Genomic DNA, 16,401 nt, shown 5'->3' with positions numbered 1-16,401 from the left:
ACACTTTCTAAAGATGGATTAAAGAAATAAAAGACCACGTAATTACATAACAGAGATTCAGTCTTTAATTGTGTAATTGCAATGGAAATAGAGAGGAACTTGTGTTGACATCTTTAAGAGTTTGCATTCATTTTATTTTTTACAGTTCTTATAGTTAATACTATCATCAAGTACAGATTGGTGAATTTTGCAGGGAGGTATTAATAAAAATATATAATAATGGACTTACGTCAGTCCCAGAAGAACAGCTGATATTATCAATGAAGGGGTAATTAAAAATCCTGAAAAACCAGCTCACGCTTTGCAGACACGCATAAGTAGTTATTTCAGTGCAAAGCACAGACCTGAGATTTGAACGGACTAGATACTTTCTGAAGTATTCAATGTGTCAATCAGCCTGGGTCTTCTGTACAGGACCAAGCGTCCTTAATCAGACAAGGAGGAAAAGCTAAAAAAAGGACTCATTCCAGGTTAAAATAATTGTTGTTCTGATGCTTCACAGTGTACAACAGATCATACGCCCATGTTCTCTTTTACCTAACAGGCTTCATTCTCCAGTTTTCTTAGTTTCTTTTTCTTTTCTCGATGCCTTCCTGCTGTCGGTCACGTCAGACTTCACCTGGCCCAGCGTTTGAAGGAGGCACAAGGTGTCAAATCCCTCTTCGTCTGCTGCTTGCAACAGCTCAAGTACCTGATAACAAGTCACATCATTTAAACACAAGACACAAACGCCCTATTCATCATACTGAGCTAAATCTGTGAATAAACCCACCTGTAGACATTTAAAGGATTCCACATGGCTCAGATTCTCCTTCAGGAACAGCAGATAAATGCTGAGGTCGTTATAGAAAGGTGTGATCACGCCCAGACTACCAAAGCCCGGCAGTATCTCATAAGGCTGGAGGAAGCTGGAGCTCTGACGCGCTGGTCCGAGGGCAGCGTACACAACCACAGGTGAGAGAAGCGCATACATCCCCAGGTTGATTTTGCTGACCAGCCCAAAGACGCCCACGGCCACGAGCTTGCACTGGAGAGCCGATGGCACCGCGCTGTCGTTTTGCAACACGCCTGTGCGCAAATCACAGGAGAACTCATCGGCGTGAGAGGCCAGACAGATGTAGTAGCCGAGGAAGACGCATCCCAGCATGAGGGTCAGGAGGGTCAAACATCGGCAGACCAGGTACTTCGCCACGAGGGAGCGAGACGAACACTTTGTCTTTAGATAGTGCTCCACTAAAGGGAATTTTAAGCAGCCTTCCGTCACATCCATCATACTGTTGGGGGGAGAATACATTCTTTTTATTTTCTCCCATGACAGGAATATGCCCAAAAGACCTCATCTACATTTTCCCCTGGAATAAAAATCAGTTTCCTTTATTTATTTAGTTTCATCTGATTGTTTTTACTCAGTTACACTGCTAAAAAAAAAACCCACAAACAACAAAAACATAAATTATAAATTATATATATTATATAAATTATAATGAAAAAGTTATTGTAGATCAACGAATGGAACAAGATGACTATCAGTTGAGGCCTGTACAGGATTGTTTTAGCTTTTTCATCCCTGCTGATATTTATCATACCGATACGTTACGTTGCTTTACCGCCCCCAAGTGGTCAGAAATATGAATGCATGTTTAAACAATTAAAGGGTTCTTTCTTCCTGTAACTGTTAAAAATGCTCCGTCACCGCCAAAGAAACTGGTAAAGTAAAAGCAAACAATGACTGTGGTCACCTCCGTGTTTCCCTTGGGCTCTCTTTGCCGTCTATGGACACTAAATCCTTGGCCATTTTGATTGCCCGGGTGTAAAATCGATCCAGCTCCTCCATGATGAAGTTGAGGTCAGAGGAGAGATGTGGTGTTGCAGTAAAACGCCAGAAAAGGGCTGGGATGTAGACGAGGATGGCCAGAAGGAGCAGAATGTATGGAAAGAACTGACAGGAGAAACAGAACCACAAAGTGGTCGGGGGCACTTTCAGCACAGGCAATAGTGATGATGTCGATGATGTTGATGATAATAATAATGTTGTTGCTAAAAGCCTCAGTATGGACAAATATTGGGGCGTGTATACCTTGTGTAGCCATAGCGGTGCACTCTGAGGTTGTTGTTGTACTGCGGCCCAACAGAACGAGTCCACGTATGCGGCCTGTTTCCAGGAAAAATTAGTGGGTGCGAAGCAGCTAATCTGAGTGCCTGAAAAGACAGAAAAGAAGAAGAAGAAGAAGAATTATCAAGAGCAGAGGAACATTCATGAGGACTCGCATGGCCTCATTTGATGGGGCTGTGTTGTCAGTTACATCCTCCGGCACCGGTTGCCCCCCAGAATCTGACCTGTTCAGTCCATCGATGACCCAAATGGTCACCAGGTAGCACTAGCAGGAACACAAGACCTGCTAATCGCACCACAGAACGTTGGCTGATTTTGAAATCACCCCCCTCCCGTTTGGTTTTTTTATTCATGTCATGCAGGAAAAGATTACAACAACTATCGCCACGATCAGCCGGTCAGGCCAGTAACCTCCCAGCTGTTGTAATTTGTTTTTTCCGCTTTTATGCTTTTGCACACCTGCTGGAAAGTGTGCAAATTTTACTCCAAATTTTACTGAATCAAATTGTTTTGCCAAATATTTTGAAAAAAGAATGTTGATTTAATAACCATAAATCTATTGAATGCTGCTGAAGCATTCACGGCCCATGAACTTTGAATTCGGTTTGGCTACTTCTAAACGTCCCACATTCAGGACAGGTTAAATCCCACATGGCTGGCTGTGAACCCATGACTTCAGTTGCTGAACGCTGAATCCATCATGAGTTAAAACGCGATGGGTCTCGACTCCTCCATCATAGCAGAAACGGCTGCAGGTGGGAGAAGGTCGGCAGCACGCGCTGCTTCCAGCAGTGGAGGAAGATGGCCACGCCCATTTGCTTCTCACCATCAGTTTATAACATACACACCTTAAAGGGTGACTTGAATTCACACATCACGTTATTTATTTCAGGTATAATTGAGCAGGTCGTAAAAGGTAAAGGTAAAACTAGTGCGGAGATGCTGCTCGTGCGTCCGCTGGGCGTCCGATAATTGGCGCTGCGGCCACTCACCCACTGACACCTCCTGAGCGAAGGCGAGGGAGATGAGGAACAAAGGCATCCCCACCGCCAGGAGCGTCACGATCTTGTCCGCCGCCAGCTCCAGGCGCAGCCCCTTGTACTTGGACTCCGTGGGAGCCTTCAGCAAAAAGTCGGAGAAAACGTACTCAGCGGCAACACTTGCGATCGCCATGGCCGCCGGGGACCGGCTAATTAGTGGGAAAATTGTCGGGCTTAGAAAAAAATTAAAAATTTATGCGCCAAGTAAATTAAAAACCGCAAATGGAAACGTCAATAATCGAATATTTAGACCCGCCAGATTGTTGTTTGGTTCTCTTCATTCGCTACTGGGACGATAATGAACCTGCTGTCCCGTTACGCTGACCCAGACTTAAGGAGGGGGAGGGCAGGTGGTGTGTGTGTGTGTGTGTGGTGTGTGTGTGTGTGTGTGTGTGTGTGTGTGTGTGTGTGTGTGTGTGTGTGTGTGTGTGTGCCTTCTTGCGGCCGCTGGGGGGCGCTCTAAACCGGAACGCCGCTGTAGTGATAATCGCATCCTGGAACAATAACCCTGGACATCAATGTAAGTTGAAAGTGTTGCGCAACCCCACCAAAAAGAATAGAATTTCTGTCATTTTGGTTATTTAGAATGTTCTTTTGTTTACACTTAAGATGGGATTGATTTTAGGGATAGTAATCCAATTGAAATAAAATCCTGGGATACTGAGGTCAGGGAAGTATGGAGAATAATATGGAAATAATATGGTCACATTGTCCAAAACAACAAAAGTAATTTCTGGTTTGACTCTGAAAATGGGAATTGAAGCTGCATGGTCACTGAAAAAAAATCACCATATTCTTCTGAAATTGGAATTTCTATATATTTCTTTTCTTTATCCAGTAAGCTAAGTATTTTATCCAACAATATGGAGTACGCTACACCAATTTGCATTAGTTTTCGTGTTGTCATGCCAACAGTGAATAGCCTGAGGATGCCACTGTAAACCTTAGGTTCAGAAGTTTGTTTTTTTCTGTATCCTTGCCCAGATCTGTAGCCTTCTCCAGATACTCTGATGTTGTCGCCTGTGATATTTTATATAAACAGGTGTGTTGGAAAAACCAAATCATGTCCAATCAATTGAATTTATCCCAGGTGGACTCCAATCAAGGTGTAACAAAACTTTTAAAAGATGAACAGGAGAATGGAAGACATCCAGAGCTGGAGTGCCAGAGTCTGAATACTCATATCAAAGCTGTACTATAGTAGTTTTAATAATTAATTTGCATTAAATTCAGTTTTTACTCGTTCTCGTTGCCGTGCTGTTGTAAGGCTCCAAACCAGTAGGTGGTGCAATGTATGTTCTCTGCTTTTTTTGTCGCGCGCGCGAGAGAGGCGAAGAAGAAGAAGACTACTATTTGCGACAGCTGGATTTACTTTCCGGCATAATAGGTTACAAAAGGATTCGGAAGCGCTAGATGGGGGGGCGTAAGTTGAGTAAGGTGTGAAAGATGAGAACATCTCAGGTGACTGAACAACCCATTATTATTAGCCTTGGCGCTGTTATCAACCAACAATTCTTTAAATCATCGGTAATATGCAAATGAGTTGAAGTAAACACAAATTGTTCGTTTCCTAGATGTATCTTAAAGGCGACCTTTGGATAAACAGTACAACGTTTATATTACTATTTCATATAATAGCTTAGCTAGGTCATCAGCAACATCCGCCATTTACGAGGCTTAATTCACGCCGGTGGTTAAATTCCTCGTTTTAAATTGACGCGTAATTTAAAGGCATAAACACAACAGCAATGTAAACATAGTGTGCAGTCGTTTTGTAATTGAGAATAACATTTGAAGCTTAATGAACTCACATGTTCGGATGTTTGTGCGGGTATTTATGGTCTTAACACAAGACTTTGCGCAGCAGGTGATTTTGGCGGTGGTAGTTCATTCGTAACTTCCCCTCCTTGTTCTCCAGAAAGCACGAGAGACGCAACTATGATGTTAGACCTACCTGGGTTGTATGATGGATGGACTGGGAAATGAGAGGTCCATGTGCAGCTCTAAACATTACTCATGGCCCCACAACCACAAAACAGAGGCCTCAACTGTGCTGTGGAAACATAAAGTCTGCTCCACCTCCGATGACAAAATCTCCCTTCATCACACGGAAAAAGAAGTGAGTACATGGCAGAGTCTGGATACCTATATATGGTGGAAGTACTCAGATTTAAGTGGTCAGTAAATGCATCAGTCGTGGGTTTTCGTTATGCTAATGCCTGTAGTTGTGATTACATCCTACCGAACCTGTGCAAGTTGCATAATCTAATCATTTACCGGTCTTTATTTGTTCCAGAAAAATGACATGGCAAACAGGAAGGCTGTGCTGGATTTGAAAGATGTCCCTCCTCCACCTCCACACCATATTTGCCCTTCCCAACCATCCCAATCCTTTTCTCTGGCCTCTCTGTCCTTACTTCCACCCTGCTTGCCTCATGCTCAGATTGCGCAAGATTCCCATCACCGCCAGCTTATATCAGTGCCACCGCCACAGCAGCAAGAAGGGGCTAGCCCCAAAGTAAGCACGTGCGCACAGTGTGACCATCATAGAAGAGATGGATATGGGTTACTGGGTGCTGGCGTTGGTAGCGGCATTGGTAGAGTCTCAGTGGAGGTTCCTGGTTCCCCAGGACTCCACAGTAGCGACAGTTTAAGCAGATCTGGTTCTTGTTCCGTCACCTCATCTGTGTATTGTAAACACAACTTAAGTCGCAGAGGCGAAGGCCTTCTTGATCCTTTGCTCAGCTGTACATTCAAGCCTCAGTCAGTCCCAACTGTTGCTACATCCCAGCCAGTTTTATCCCACCCTCCCCACTGCTGCTGCTCAGGACCTCTCCACGCTCACCCCTCTGCACCTTTCTCTGGTGGCACTTCCTCAACCCCTCTGGCTCCCCCTTTGCCCTGTGTTTCCTCTCTCTCTGCACCCGTGCACAGCTCTTGTCTGGACCCTCTCACTTACTGCTCTTGTGGCGTGGACTGCTGTCCAGCAGCCAGAAGACCGGAGAGAGAAACGCACGGTTTCAGCTTGACCACCACCAACACCACAGCACATTTCTGCTTTAACCCTTTGCACCTTAATGTAGAACGCACTGGTTGTCTGAAGGGAACACACTTCTGCCGGGAATGCATGTTGAAGGTTGGTTAAGCCTTTTATTGCGTCACACGGTGTAACTTTATTCAGTGGCGCCATTACTACTCTATTTAGGAGCATTGTTTTTTTGTGCTTTTCTAATCGAGACATTTGAATGTGTTTGCAGCCCATAACTGGCCTGCCGTCTGACCCGGACAGGCTGCGGCCCAATGTTCCTATTACACAGAGTGCTCCTATCCCCATTCCCATTTGTAATGGATGTGGCACCACCTCTGATAAGGTGTGCTTCTGCCTTCAACAAGTGTGGGCAAGGCCGGACGGAAGTATGGTCAGTTGTGGTTAATTTACTTATTATACATTCATGTCTAAAACATGCAAGGTCAGGATGTTCTCATTATCACATTAGAATCTCCAAATCAAGTGGTGGTTGCTAAAGTGAACACTTAATTATGCCTCTAAACAATAGCACAGAGCATTTAAATATATCAGAAAAGTACTAATGTTTTAGTCCTGAGCAAAACAATGTTTGAGTGAGCATCAGAGTTTATTTTGCTAGCTCTCGGTAGTCCTCTCCAGTTCCTCAACACGCGCGGTGTCTCCACCAGGGTCTCCAGAGAACAACGGTCCTGAAAACATTCCTCCAGTCGGCGTCTTTTGGGACATCGAGAACTGCAGCGTGCCGAGCGGACGCTCTGCCGCCGTTGTGGTTGAGCGGATACGCAGCCGGTTCTTTCGGGGTCACCGCGAGGCAGAATTTATTTGCGTGTGCGACATCAGCAAGGAGAGTAAAGCTGTGATCCAAGAGCTCAACAACTGCCAGGTAACAACTGCTTCAACCACTACGGAGGGCTGTTAAATACTGCTGCTCTCAATCCTTGTGTGATGGCTCGCGCAGGTCACTGTTGCGCACATCAACGCTACGGCCAAGAATGCTGCTGACGACAAGCTGCGCCAGAGCCTGCGGCGCTTTGCTGAGACCCACACTGCCCCCGCCACCGTTGTGCTGGTGTCCTGTGAGTTCTGCGCCGATCCGCCGTGTCGAAACATATCCAGATATAATAAGTGCTCTTTCCACCACCCTGTACAGCTGATGTGAACTTCGCAAGCGAGCTGAGTGACCTCCGCCATCGCCATGGTTTCCGCGTGATCCTCGTCCACGGCAACCAGACGTCGTCCGCGCTGCTGCAGCACGCTCACTGCCACGTGCCTTTTCAGGACATCACGGCCGACCTGCCACCGTGTATGCTCGTCAAATCGCAGGTAGGGTTTCACCCGTGCGCCGCTACGTCCAAAGGAGTGGCTTTTGGTTTCTTTTTTTATTTTATTGAATTAATTTGTGTGTTCAGGAAAGGTAAGTTTCTCCTGTCAAAAAAACAAACCAAGAACTAAATTTTAATGTGGACTTTTCCCCAAATGGACAGCGACACAACCTCACTGTCTGAAAAATTTACCAGTTTTCTTCTTCTTTTTTTTTTGGCATCAATAAATTTCTATCTTAGTTTATGCTGCTGTCAGCCATTGTACAGTTTGTTTTTATTTTAACTTAAATAGTCGACTGCTATATTCAAGTGAAAACCAAACCAGACAGGCACACTCTCTTCCTCCCCCTTCAGCCCAGTTTCAACCTCCTCTATGTGCGCAACCTCCCTGTCAACTGTGACAAGAGCCTGCGGAATGCTGTGAAGCACAGGCTCCGCCGCTTGTCAGACAACTGCGGTGGCAAGGTGCTGGGTATTTCCCAGGGGACAGCCGTCCTTCGATTCGGCAGCCCAGAGGCAGCTTCACGCGCCTGCAAGAGAATGGAAAATGAAGACGTGTATGGCCACCGAATCAGTCTCTCCTTCTCCCTCGGGCCCAGAGATGACGCAAGTCCCGAGCCTGAGCCTCAGTCTCGGGGTCGGGACTTGCCTCAGCTTCAGACACTGTCCCACGCCGATCTGAACAAGGATTTAGCGTTTGCCCCTCCCCTTTCCACGTCCTCCTTTTCCTTTCTGCCCCTGGAGAAACCAAGGTCACCCAGAAGGCCACGGCGAGCGACACGCCCGTGCCACACCACAGGCCCAGTGCCTGAACGGCCCTACAGCCCCAGGCGGGGGTGCAGTGGGCCCCCCGGTGGTAATCCAGCCAAGATCCATCAGGTCAGCAGACTCATCTGTGTGAAGTAGATCCTGCTTCACCTCCATTACGCCTTTTTCCTTGTCTGGGCTGCTTTATAATTCATGCGGCTTCAGCTTTTACTAACCATTTAGCTGCTTATTTCGTTTGTCTGCTTGTGTATTAAGTGTTTGGAGCTTCAATTATTCTTTCTTGTCCTTTTGTGTCCATTTGCACTCATTAGCCAAGAGCTTTTTTTTTTTTTGCTCATTTTCTTTGCCATGTGTTGTCAATGCTGTTATCTTTAACTCTTTTGCTGCCATTTCTGAGCCTTTCATGATTTATTTAATGAGTTCAGTTCAAACTGATTGAGAAATTAACCCCAATAAATCACTGTTTAAATGGGTAACCAGTAAGAATCAGCATTTTAAACTCTGAACATGGTTTTGATTCTTTAAATTTAAATGGGGTGAGTTAATTATCGGCCCACTCCTCACAATATTTAACCGGATGTTTTATAATTTGAAACACACACACACCCCCAGCCCAACTTAATTTAATTAAAATAATTTTAGTCATCCATTGCATTAATTTCTCAGCCAGTTTCTTTAAATTCTACAACCCAGTCGAAACATACTGTGAGCCTTTGTTTGCATGGATGGAAAGCATTGAGTTTGTCATCCCAACGCCTGCTCACCTCAACATTCATGATGTCATCGGCTACCTTATCAAGATGTGTTCCCTCTGTCTAAATCAGGAGCTGAGTACTATAGAGAGCAAACCCAGAATGGTCTTCCATCACCCCGGTAAAGGAAATGCTGCTGCTGCTGCTTCAGAAGAGACATCAATCCTGGAAAAACTTCCCAAATTTGAACTCCCTGGAGAGTCTTTGAACAGGAGGAGGTACCTAATTAATCCTATAACATCATTAGGCCTTGTGGACGCAGATTGTTTGCTCTACATTTCACGTATCCTTTTTTTTAATCTCCTCATCTAGAAGGGAGGATGCCAACCCTCGTTGTGTCACTGAATCCCCTCTGGAACCAAAGGACAGGAGCTCAGGGCAGTTCCAGACTTGCATTCCCTCAGCTTTCAGCAAATTGAACTTTAATCTGAGCTTCAGTCCACCTGTTCCCTCTCAAGGCTCCTGGTCATCTAGGTAACCTGCTGGTTTTGGTCATGTGTAATCACGTGAATCTTGAACTTTATGCTACGTCATGCTCACGTGAATCTTTCAGCATCATATCTTTGTAATTGGCCTGTTTGCTTTCTTAAACCAAGGAGTGCATCCCCCTGCATGTCCAGCCGGTCCTCCCCTCTCCTGGCTGCACCCCGTAGCCCGTGTCCCGAAGGTGATCTTGAGCCTTTCTCTGATGGGGCAGAAGTCCACGTGGCCAACCTGGACTACAGGATGTCCCGTAAGGACCTACAGCAGACGCTGCATAACACTTTCTCCAGATATGGCAGGGTAAGTCTAAGTGGTCCATATAATGTGCTGAAGATCCAGCAGTTCACACCTAAATCCAGTCATGTTTGTTGTGTGATTCTTTCTTTTTTCTAGGTGAAAGATGTGGAACTTAGCCCCCATACTGACTATCAGCTGAAGGCCACCATCCAGATGTTCTGCTTACGACAGGCCATCAGTGCCGTCAGTGGTTTGCACCGTTATAAGATTGGGGGAAAGCGCATCCAAGTGTCTCTCATCACTGGTGGCAGCAACAAATCGCTTGCCCTGCTCAGGTAGTCTCTCACGCATGAGTTTGTTGCTTCTGGACTTTTGTACGCTGTGTGCTATCTTTTGTAAGAGTTTTAAACAGACGTTTCAATTTTCCAGTACGGAGATAGTCGGCATTCTTCATGAAGCGCCGGCCTATTGTCTCCCACTTATGAAGTTTACAGAGATCTATGAGAAAAGGTAAGTAGTCTGATATGATGCCATGGTTTAATCTTACAAAGGGTGGATGCAGACATCTTTTCGTGTAATTTTATTTTATTTAACCTTCCTTTAGATACTCCCGTAAGCTTGTGGTTGCCGACCTGCACAAACTCCCAGACGTAGTGGCTGTGCGCGAGCAGGGAGGGTCGAGGCTCGTGTGTCTTCTACCCGGCAGCCAGGTCCAGCAGAGCCCACTGGGATTTTCCTACTCCAAAGAGGGTTCCTCGTCTACTAGTGGCAGTCCTGTAGTGTTTGAAGAGTTGGAGTACCATGACCCAGTGTGTAGGCAGCACTACACTCAGCACTTCAGGTTGTTGAAACCAAAAATGCAGCAGATGAGCAGTGGTTCAGGCCTTGTTAGTATTGTAGAACTTCACCTGACGGCCTGTGGGACTGTGATTTGTCTCTCTTGATCACTAGTGAGGCTGACTTTGACCCCGATTCCTATAAAATGCCTTGTGTTGTCATGGCTCTGAGCAAGCTGTCCCCTGAAGTCCACAGTTTGTTGGAGTCACATGATGGAACTCTCCCAATGCTGAGGTGACCAGCAAAACCATCTTTGACATTAATGTGAAATATGTCGACTTCAAACACTAATCTAATGTCGACGGTTTAGTTTTGCAGAATGCTACGGAGTAAAATTTGGCCCCCTGCAGCTGGGCGACGGTGCCCTGGAGGACAGTGTTCCTCTGGAGCACCTCATCACCTGTATTCCCAGCGTCACTATAGTCACTGCTCAGAATGGTTTTAAAGTCATCAAGTGGATCAGCAATAAACCACCAGGACCAAATTTAGGTAAGGAGATATAAAATTGTTGTTTAAAACTCCACCCAGTTCATAATTCACTGATTAAGGGGGGAAAAACTCTACAGAGCCGTGGCTTCAGCGCTGCAAGAGTCCTGTTGGTAACCCGCAGCTGATCCAGTTCAGCCGGGAGATAATTGACCTGCTGAAGAGCCAGCCTTCTTGCATCATGCCCATGAGCAAGTTCATTCCTTCGTACCACCACCACTTTGCCAAGCAGTGCCGCGTCTCAGACTATGGCTACTCCAAGCTGCTGGAGCTCCTGGAGGCTGTGCCACATGTTCTCCAGGTATCATCCAGAATAAAGCCTGTTGATCGTTCTTTTAATTGTAGGTCGTCAATGTATGTTTTTTACTTTTATTGTAGATTTTGGGACTGGGTACCAAGCGGTTTCTGACCCTGACCCATCGTGCGCAGGTGAAGCGCTTCACTCAAGACCTCCTGAAGCTGCTTAAATTTCAAGCCAGCAAGCAAGTGGCCATCAAGGACTTCACACAGGCGTACCACTGGTAAGACTCACCTTAATGGTGCCAGAAATGTTGTCATGTAGCCTTTTTGAATCAATGTTAATACATACTAAAGAGGAAAACGTATACATTTTAAATCTTGTCCATTTTTTTGTGTGCACAGGCACCCTCCTGATATTTACTCCTATCTTAGTTTATTTTTTTAAACACTTTGTTCTTCAGGTGCTTCTCTCGAAACTGGAGGGTTATGGATTATGGTGTGTGTCAACTGATGGACCTTCTGACAGAGCTCCCCGACACCACAATCACCATCGTGCACCAGGAAATGGACACAATCATCTCTGTTCCAAAGAGAGGTTCAGTCAAAGCAGCTGTCAATCCTTCATCAAGTCCTTTCTGACGCTAACACAACTGTTTGTTCCGCGGCAGATCGAACTGTGGAGGAAATTGAGCGCACCAAGCAATTTGGAAAGGAGGTGGTGGATCTTCTCCGCCACCAGCCTCACTGCAGGATGCTCTTCAATAAGTTCATCCCCACCTACCATCACCACTTTGGCCGTCAGTGCAAGCTTAGCTACTACGGGTTCACCAAGCTCATGGAGCTGTTCGAAGCAATCCCGGACATCCTGATGGTGAGCCGAGGAGACTGTTGCCACAGGATCATTTCCACGTCCCCTCGTTCCTGTGATGGGTCTAAACTGCTCAGTGCCACGGTGTTCCTCCAGCCGCTTGTCTAGACATTGACGTGATGTAGATGGACGGCAAGATTTGACGAGGGGCGAAACGTCTACTTCCTGTTTCCTGCAGAACTCCTCACCAAATGTTCTTGCATCTGATTTTGTTGTGGCCGGTTCTCGTTATCTTCCTACGTGCCTTTTACTCGCATACATTGATGGCACGGCTGTTTTGTTCAGGTGCTGGAGTGTGGTGAGGAGAAGGTGCTGACCCTGACAGAAGTGGAGCACGTCAAGGCCCTGGCAGCTCAGCTGGTCAAGCTGCTCCGTGCTCAGAAGAACTCCAGCCTTCCCGTCAGCCAGCTGCTCACAGAATACAGCAAGACCTTTGGGTACGGGCTGCGACTGCAGGACTACGATGCCAGCTCACTGCCCGCTCTGCTCGGTAAACTCTGCCACGTGGTCAAGGTAATGATGGATGCTCGCTTTCTTCTCCAATACTGAAATAACGTTGGTTTTACTCCGACGTCCGTAGCCGTGAGTTACAAACAGGATTTCTCTTCCCGTCTTGAGGTGGTGGATGGCCCTGAGGGGCGCGAGCTGCAGCTGATCAACAGGAAATCGTTGCGATTGTTGACCGCCCAGATGCTGGACCTGCTCATGTCCCAGGAGGACGGGCACGTCGGCAACGGCCTCCGAGTGGACGTGCTGAGCGAGCGCTACTTCATGGTCCACGGGGTCCCGCTCAACCCCTGCGAGTACGGATTCCTCTCCCTCGGCGAGCTGCTCAAGAGTCTGCCCTACCTCGTAGAGGTGAGTGGGTGTTGTTCTTCATCTTAAAACTGTCCAGTCCCTCGGGCAGAAGCTGATCTGTGTTCGTCCGCAGTTGTATCATAAAGGAACTGATAATGGAGGTGATGAGGAGTGGGTCAGGCTCACCAGGCTTTACCAGTTTGCCCGCAACCTACGGGCGTTGCTCCACACCTACCATTACAACCAGATCTTCCTGAGCGATTTCCATGGAGCCTATAACAAATTCACAGGTTCCTGCCTTGAACCACGTTTCTATGGATACATGAGCACCGACGACCTGCTGAATGCTATTCCACAGGTAACTTTCCCATTCAGCACCTGTAACCCGGGTGGACACGTCATGGTGGCTGTTTTAAAGCCTAACCCCTGGTTCTGTGATGTCAGGTGGTCTGGATCAAAGGACACGGTCGCAAGAGGATCATTGTTTTGAAGAATGATATGAAATGTAAGTCCAGAGGCTGGTTCTGAGCTTCTGCTCCTGCCTAAACTGCAGGTTCTTGGAGTGACGTGTGTGTTTTGTTGTAGTAAAAGGAAGCTGTTCAGTTCCCAACAGCCCTCAGCCCGGGGAGGACACGGACAGCCGGGAGGACAGCCCAGTCAACCATGAAACATCTGCAGAGGGGAGCCCTGGTAATGTCTGGACCAGTATGATGGCGCCGGTCTGATGGAATAGACGGAAACGGTGTTGTTGGTGTTGCTAACTCTGTCCTCCACAGTTGACCTGCTGTGTGGTCCTGTACCATCCTGCCTGCCGTCACCTCAGCTCCGCCCTCACCCTGTTCTCCTCCATCACGCCGACCTGATTAACTTTGAGCAGAAATCTTCAACAGGTGAGTTTTATCGAATTTCACGTCTTTGGTATATTTGATCCCGGGGTTTTTTATTTTCCTGGAATTTGGGCTGTGTCCTGTTCTGATGTAGAGAACAATGCAGCTGAGGATGCTCCTGATCCACCTGAGCCTCCGACTGCCCACACAGCTCCTGAGACCAAGAAGCCCTTAACCAGCCCAGGCAGAACCACACGCAGCAGAATTAAGCTGGCTGCTAACTTCTCCTTTGCTGCAGACCTGTGATTCTCTGTCCTCCCCACCCCCCCCCCCCCACACACACACACACAATGTAATTCTAGTTCACACAGTGTAACTCTATAGAGTTTGACCAGCTACACTGAACCTCCACGATCCTAAAGGAGTACTGATGTGTCCCTACAGGCAGGTGCATCTTTTATTAGGTCTCTTTCCGTCACGCTTCCTTCCCATAAACGTTTTTTTCTTCCAACGACGTTCGCTAAGCTGTGACCTCTACTTGCAGAGTTCCTGCAATTCTTTAATTTGCCACATTCATCTTGAATATATGTTGATTTACTCTAGAGGGAAGTTGTATTTCCATTCTGTTTATCTTTGGTTTGGACACGTGTCAGCGAGCTCTCGCTGGCTGACGTCGCCCAGCGCCGGGAGTCTTTGGCGTCTCCTCCGTAAGAGGAGCGTCGTGCTAAACGTGTCCCGTTCATAACAAAGGAGAACCTGCCGTGTCGCAGAGCGGCCCCGCCAGTTTCTCGCCCCCGTCCCAAAAATTTGCCGTGAGGTTTTCAGACGTCGCTGAGAGCATCGCCCATCTCGCTCTGTCGATCCTGTTCTGAAGCTTCCCACCGAGACGTGCGTCTGCAGCCCTTATCACTGAAGTGCTCTGGATCTTTTCAGGGTTTTCTTTTGTTCTTTTTAAAGAAGCAGAGAGTTTAGGACGCTGCAGAAGTGTTCTGTAGAGCTGCTCTTTTGTTCAGAAGCGCCGGTGCAGGACTTGGGTTGATATTGCCACTCGCAATGCTGTTGGAGAGTTTAAAGCTTAAGTTTTGACCCTTTGATGTGAATGGCCTGGAAAGGGAGCAGCCGCACTCTGAGGGGAGACGGTGCAGCAGGAGCTGAACTGGGATCAGCCGACAGCCGTCACGCTTGTGTTCTTTTAGCGGTCCCGTCCGCAACTGTTGGGTTCACACGAGAGCAGCTGGTGGGAAACGCGTGTCATGTGCATAAATGTCTTTATGCACGGCGCACGGGCAGACGGGAAAAGACGAAGACACTGTTCGAGATCTGTCTTTGATTTCCACCCGCGTTTTAAGTTGGGGCGGCGGCCGTCGCGGCGCCGGTTTCAGCGCTCAAGGTTTGCTAGGTTAACCTTGTTGCCAGCGCTCGCTGCGGCCGTCGGCGCCACCTCCGTTTAAAAGAAAGAGGGGAGCAGTTGACCTTTTTTTTGATTTTTAACGACTGTGGACGGGAGTTTTTAGGGTGCCGAGAGGAGGCCGGCTTGTTTTGGTAGCACTGCGGGGGGGCTCTGCGTGGCTCCTTGCAGAACACGACCTGCGCACAGAGAGGACCGTCCCGGGCTCTCTGGACTCTACCGGGCTTTTACAATGGCTTGTATTTGCTGCGGTGCCAAAGGCTCTGCCACCACCTGGCCCCCCGCCCCTCATAAGATGAGTTTTTACTGGCTGGTGACCGCCGGCGTCTCCGCTTACCTCGTTTTGCGCGTTTCCAGGCCGGCTGTTCCGAAGCGCTTCAGCTGCTGATGACCCAAAAATGGCGGGAGGCACCGCTGATGTGGAGGAGCGATTGTGTGCGTTCAGACAAATGGTCGAGAATGGGTGAAAAGCCCATCTCATCGCTTTGTGTCCAGTTTCAGTGTTTTCAAGTTTGGATGTGAAAAGCCTTCCGAAGCCGAGACTCCACCGGCTCAGCAGTCGGGATGTCTGGAACGTCGGCCCGTTTCGGATGGCTGCTGGTGCCGTGTGGTTTCTGCAGTGGTTTTCCAGCTGCTCTGAAGAAATGCGTTTAAAGGGCCGAAGTTTTTTGTGTATCCGGGGTGTAACCGGCCTCTCGCTAAAAGGGAAAAACTGCTGAGGATGGATGAGTGAAGCTTTCACAGGAATTTGGACCCGGCCCCGGCTCCCCATCCCCCCCCCCCCCCCCCGCAGACTCAGGCAAATCCGTTGAACCTCAATACCGATTTCAGTTTTTTTCTTTCAGTGAGAAGCTGCTTCACCCGTCAAAATATGCACTTTTGCATAGTTTTGGTTCCTGAAATTAGCCATTAAAGGGGTTGCAACATGGTTTGTGTCTCAAACCCGTTTCTTTTTAAACGTCTCCGACCATGTTCTGTTACGCTGCGCGACAGTTTCTGCTTTATGCAACAGTGTTCTTAAGTCTTGCCTTTGAAATGCTGATTTTGTTTCCATGAATGATGGCGTCTGTCCTCTCTGCGTCCCCCTCCTCCCACTGCTGTATTGCACAAGAAGTCATTGTAACTTTTGTCTGTTGTTGAAGGGACCAAACAGAAAATCCTGAATAAAATTCACAAGCATTACTTTGCCTCGTC

General features: G+C 47.5%; 2 protein-coding genes across 2 annotated transcripts; one reads left to right on the top strand and one right to left on the bottom strand.

The window, feature by feature from the left end:
- Positions 1 to 42: 42 nt before the first annotated feature.
- Positions 43 to 3,507, bottom strand: LOC130527958 (pannexin-1-like). Its single transcript, XM_057036810.1, has 5 exons — positions 3,106 to 3,507; positions 2,078 to 2,199; positions 1,740 to 1,939; positions 773 to 1,274; positions 43 to 691 (listed from the first exon to the last, which is right to left on the bottom strand). The coding sequence occupies exons 1-5, from the start codon at positions 3,284 to 3,286 to the stop codon at positions 548 to 550; spliced, it is 1,149 nt and encodes a 382-aa protein (XP_056892790.1). The 5' UTR covers positions 3,287 to 3,507; the 3' UTR covers positions 43 to 547.
- A 987-nt stretch (positions 3,508 to 4,494) lies between these two features.
- On the top strand, positions 4,495 to 16,387 carry LOC130527957 (meiosis regulator and mRNA stability factor 1). The gene is given in 28 exon segments (XM_057036809.1): positions 4,495 to 4,614; positions 5,072 to 5,272; positions 5,450 to 6,289; positions 6,411 to 6,525; positions 6,528 to 6,572; positions 6,850 to 7,064; positions 7,140 to 7,257; positions 7,332 to 7,504; positions 7,858 to 8,382; positions 9,096 to 9,241; positions 9,336 to 9,497; positions 9,620 to 9,806; positions 9,900 to 10,078; positions 10,173 to 10,253; positions 10,348 to 10,584; positions 10,695 to 10,814; positions 10,891 to 11,069; positions 11,147 to 11,367; positions 11,445 to 11,587; positions 11,768 to 11,901; positions 11,975 to 12,177; positions 12,460 to 12,687; positions 12,793 to 13,032; positions 13,106 to 13,330; positions 13,417 to 13,477; positions 13,558 to 13,662; positions 13,749 to 13,862; positions 13,954 to 16,387. Coding segments are annotated over 27 exon segments (5,304 nt in total). The 5' UTR covers positions 4,495 to 4,614; positions 5,072 to 5,116; the 3' UTR covers positions 14,106 to 16,387.
- Positions 16,388 to 16,401: the final 14 nt, after the last annotated feature.

Source organism: Takifugu flavidus, chromosome 6 (genome assembly GCF_003711565.1).
Source record: "Takifugu flavidus isolate HTHZ2018 chromosome 6, ASM371156v2, whole genome shotgun sequence".
NCBI lineage: Eukaryota > Metazoa > Chordata > Actinopteri > Tetraodontiformes > Tetraodontidae > Takifugu > Takifugu flavidus.
Note: the sequence above shows the minus strand (reverse complement) of the source record. Positions and strands in the feature narration are given on the sequence as shown.

Excerpts from the sequence above, each read along its gene's own strand:
- LOC130527958 (XM_057036810.1), bottom strand. The coding sequence starts at position 3,286 with ATGGCGATCGCAAGTGTTGCCGCTGAGTACGTTTTCTCCGACTTTTTG. Across the intron at positions 1,940-2,077 it reads CACCGCTATGGCTACACAAG|TTCTTTCCATACATTCTGCT; the intron begins GTATACACGCCC and ends TTCTCCTGTCAG. Across the intron at positions 1,275-1,739 it reads AGCCCAAGGGAAACACGGAG|TATGATGGATGTGACGGAAG; the intron begins GTGACCACAGTC and ends TCCCCCCAACAG.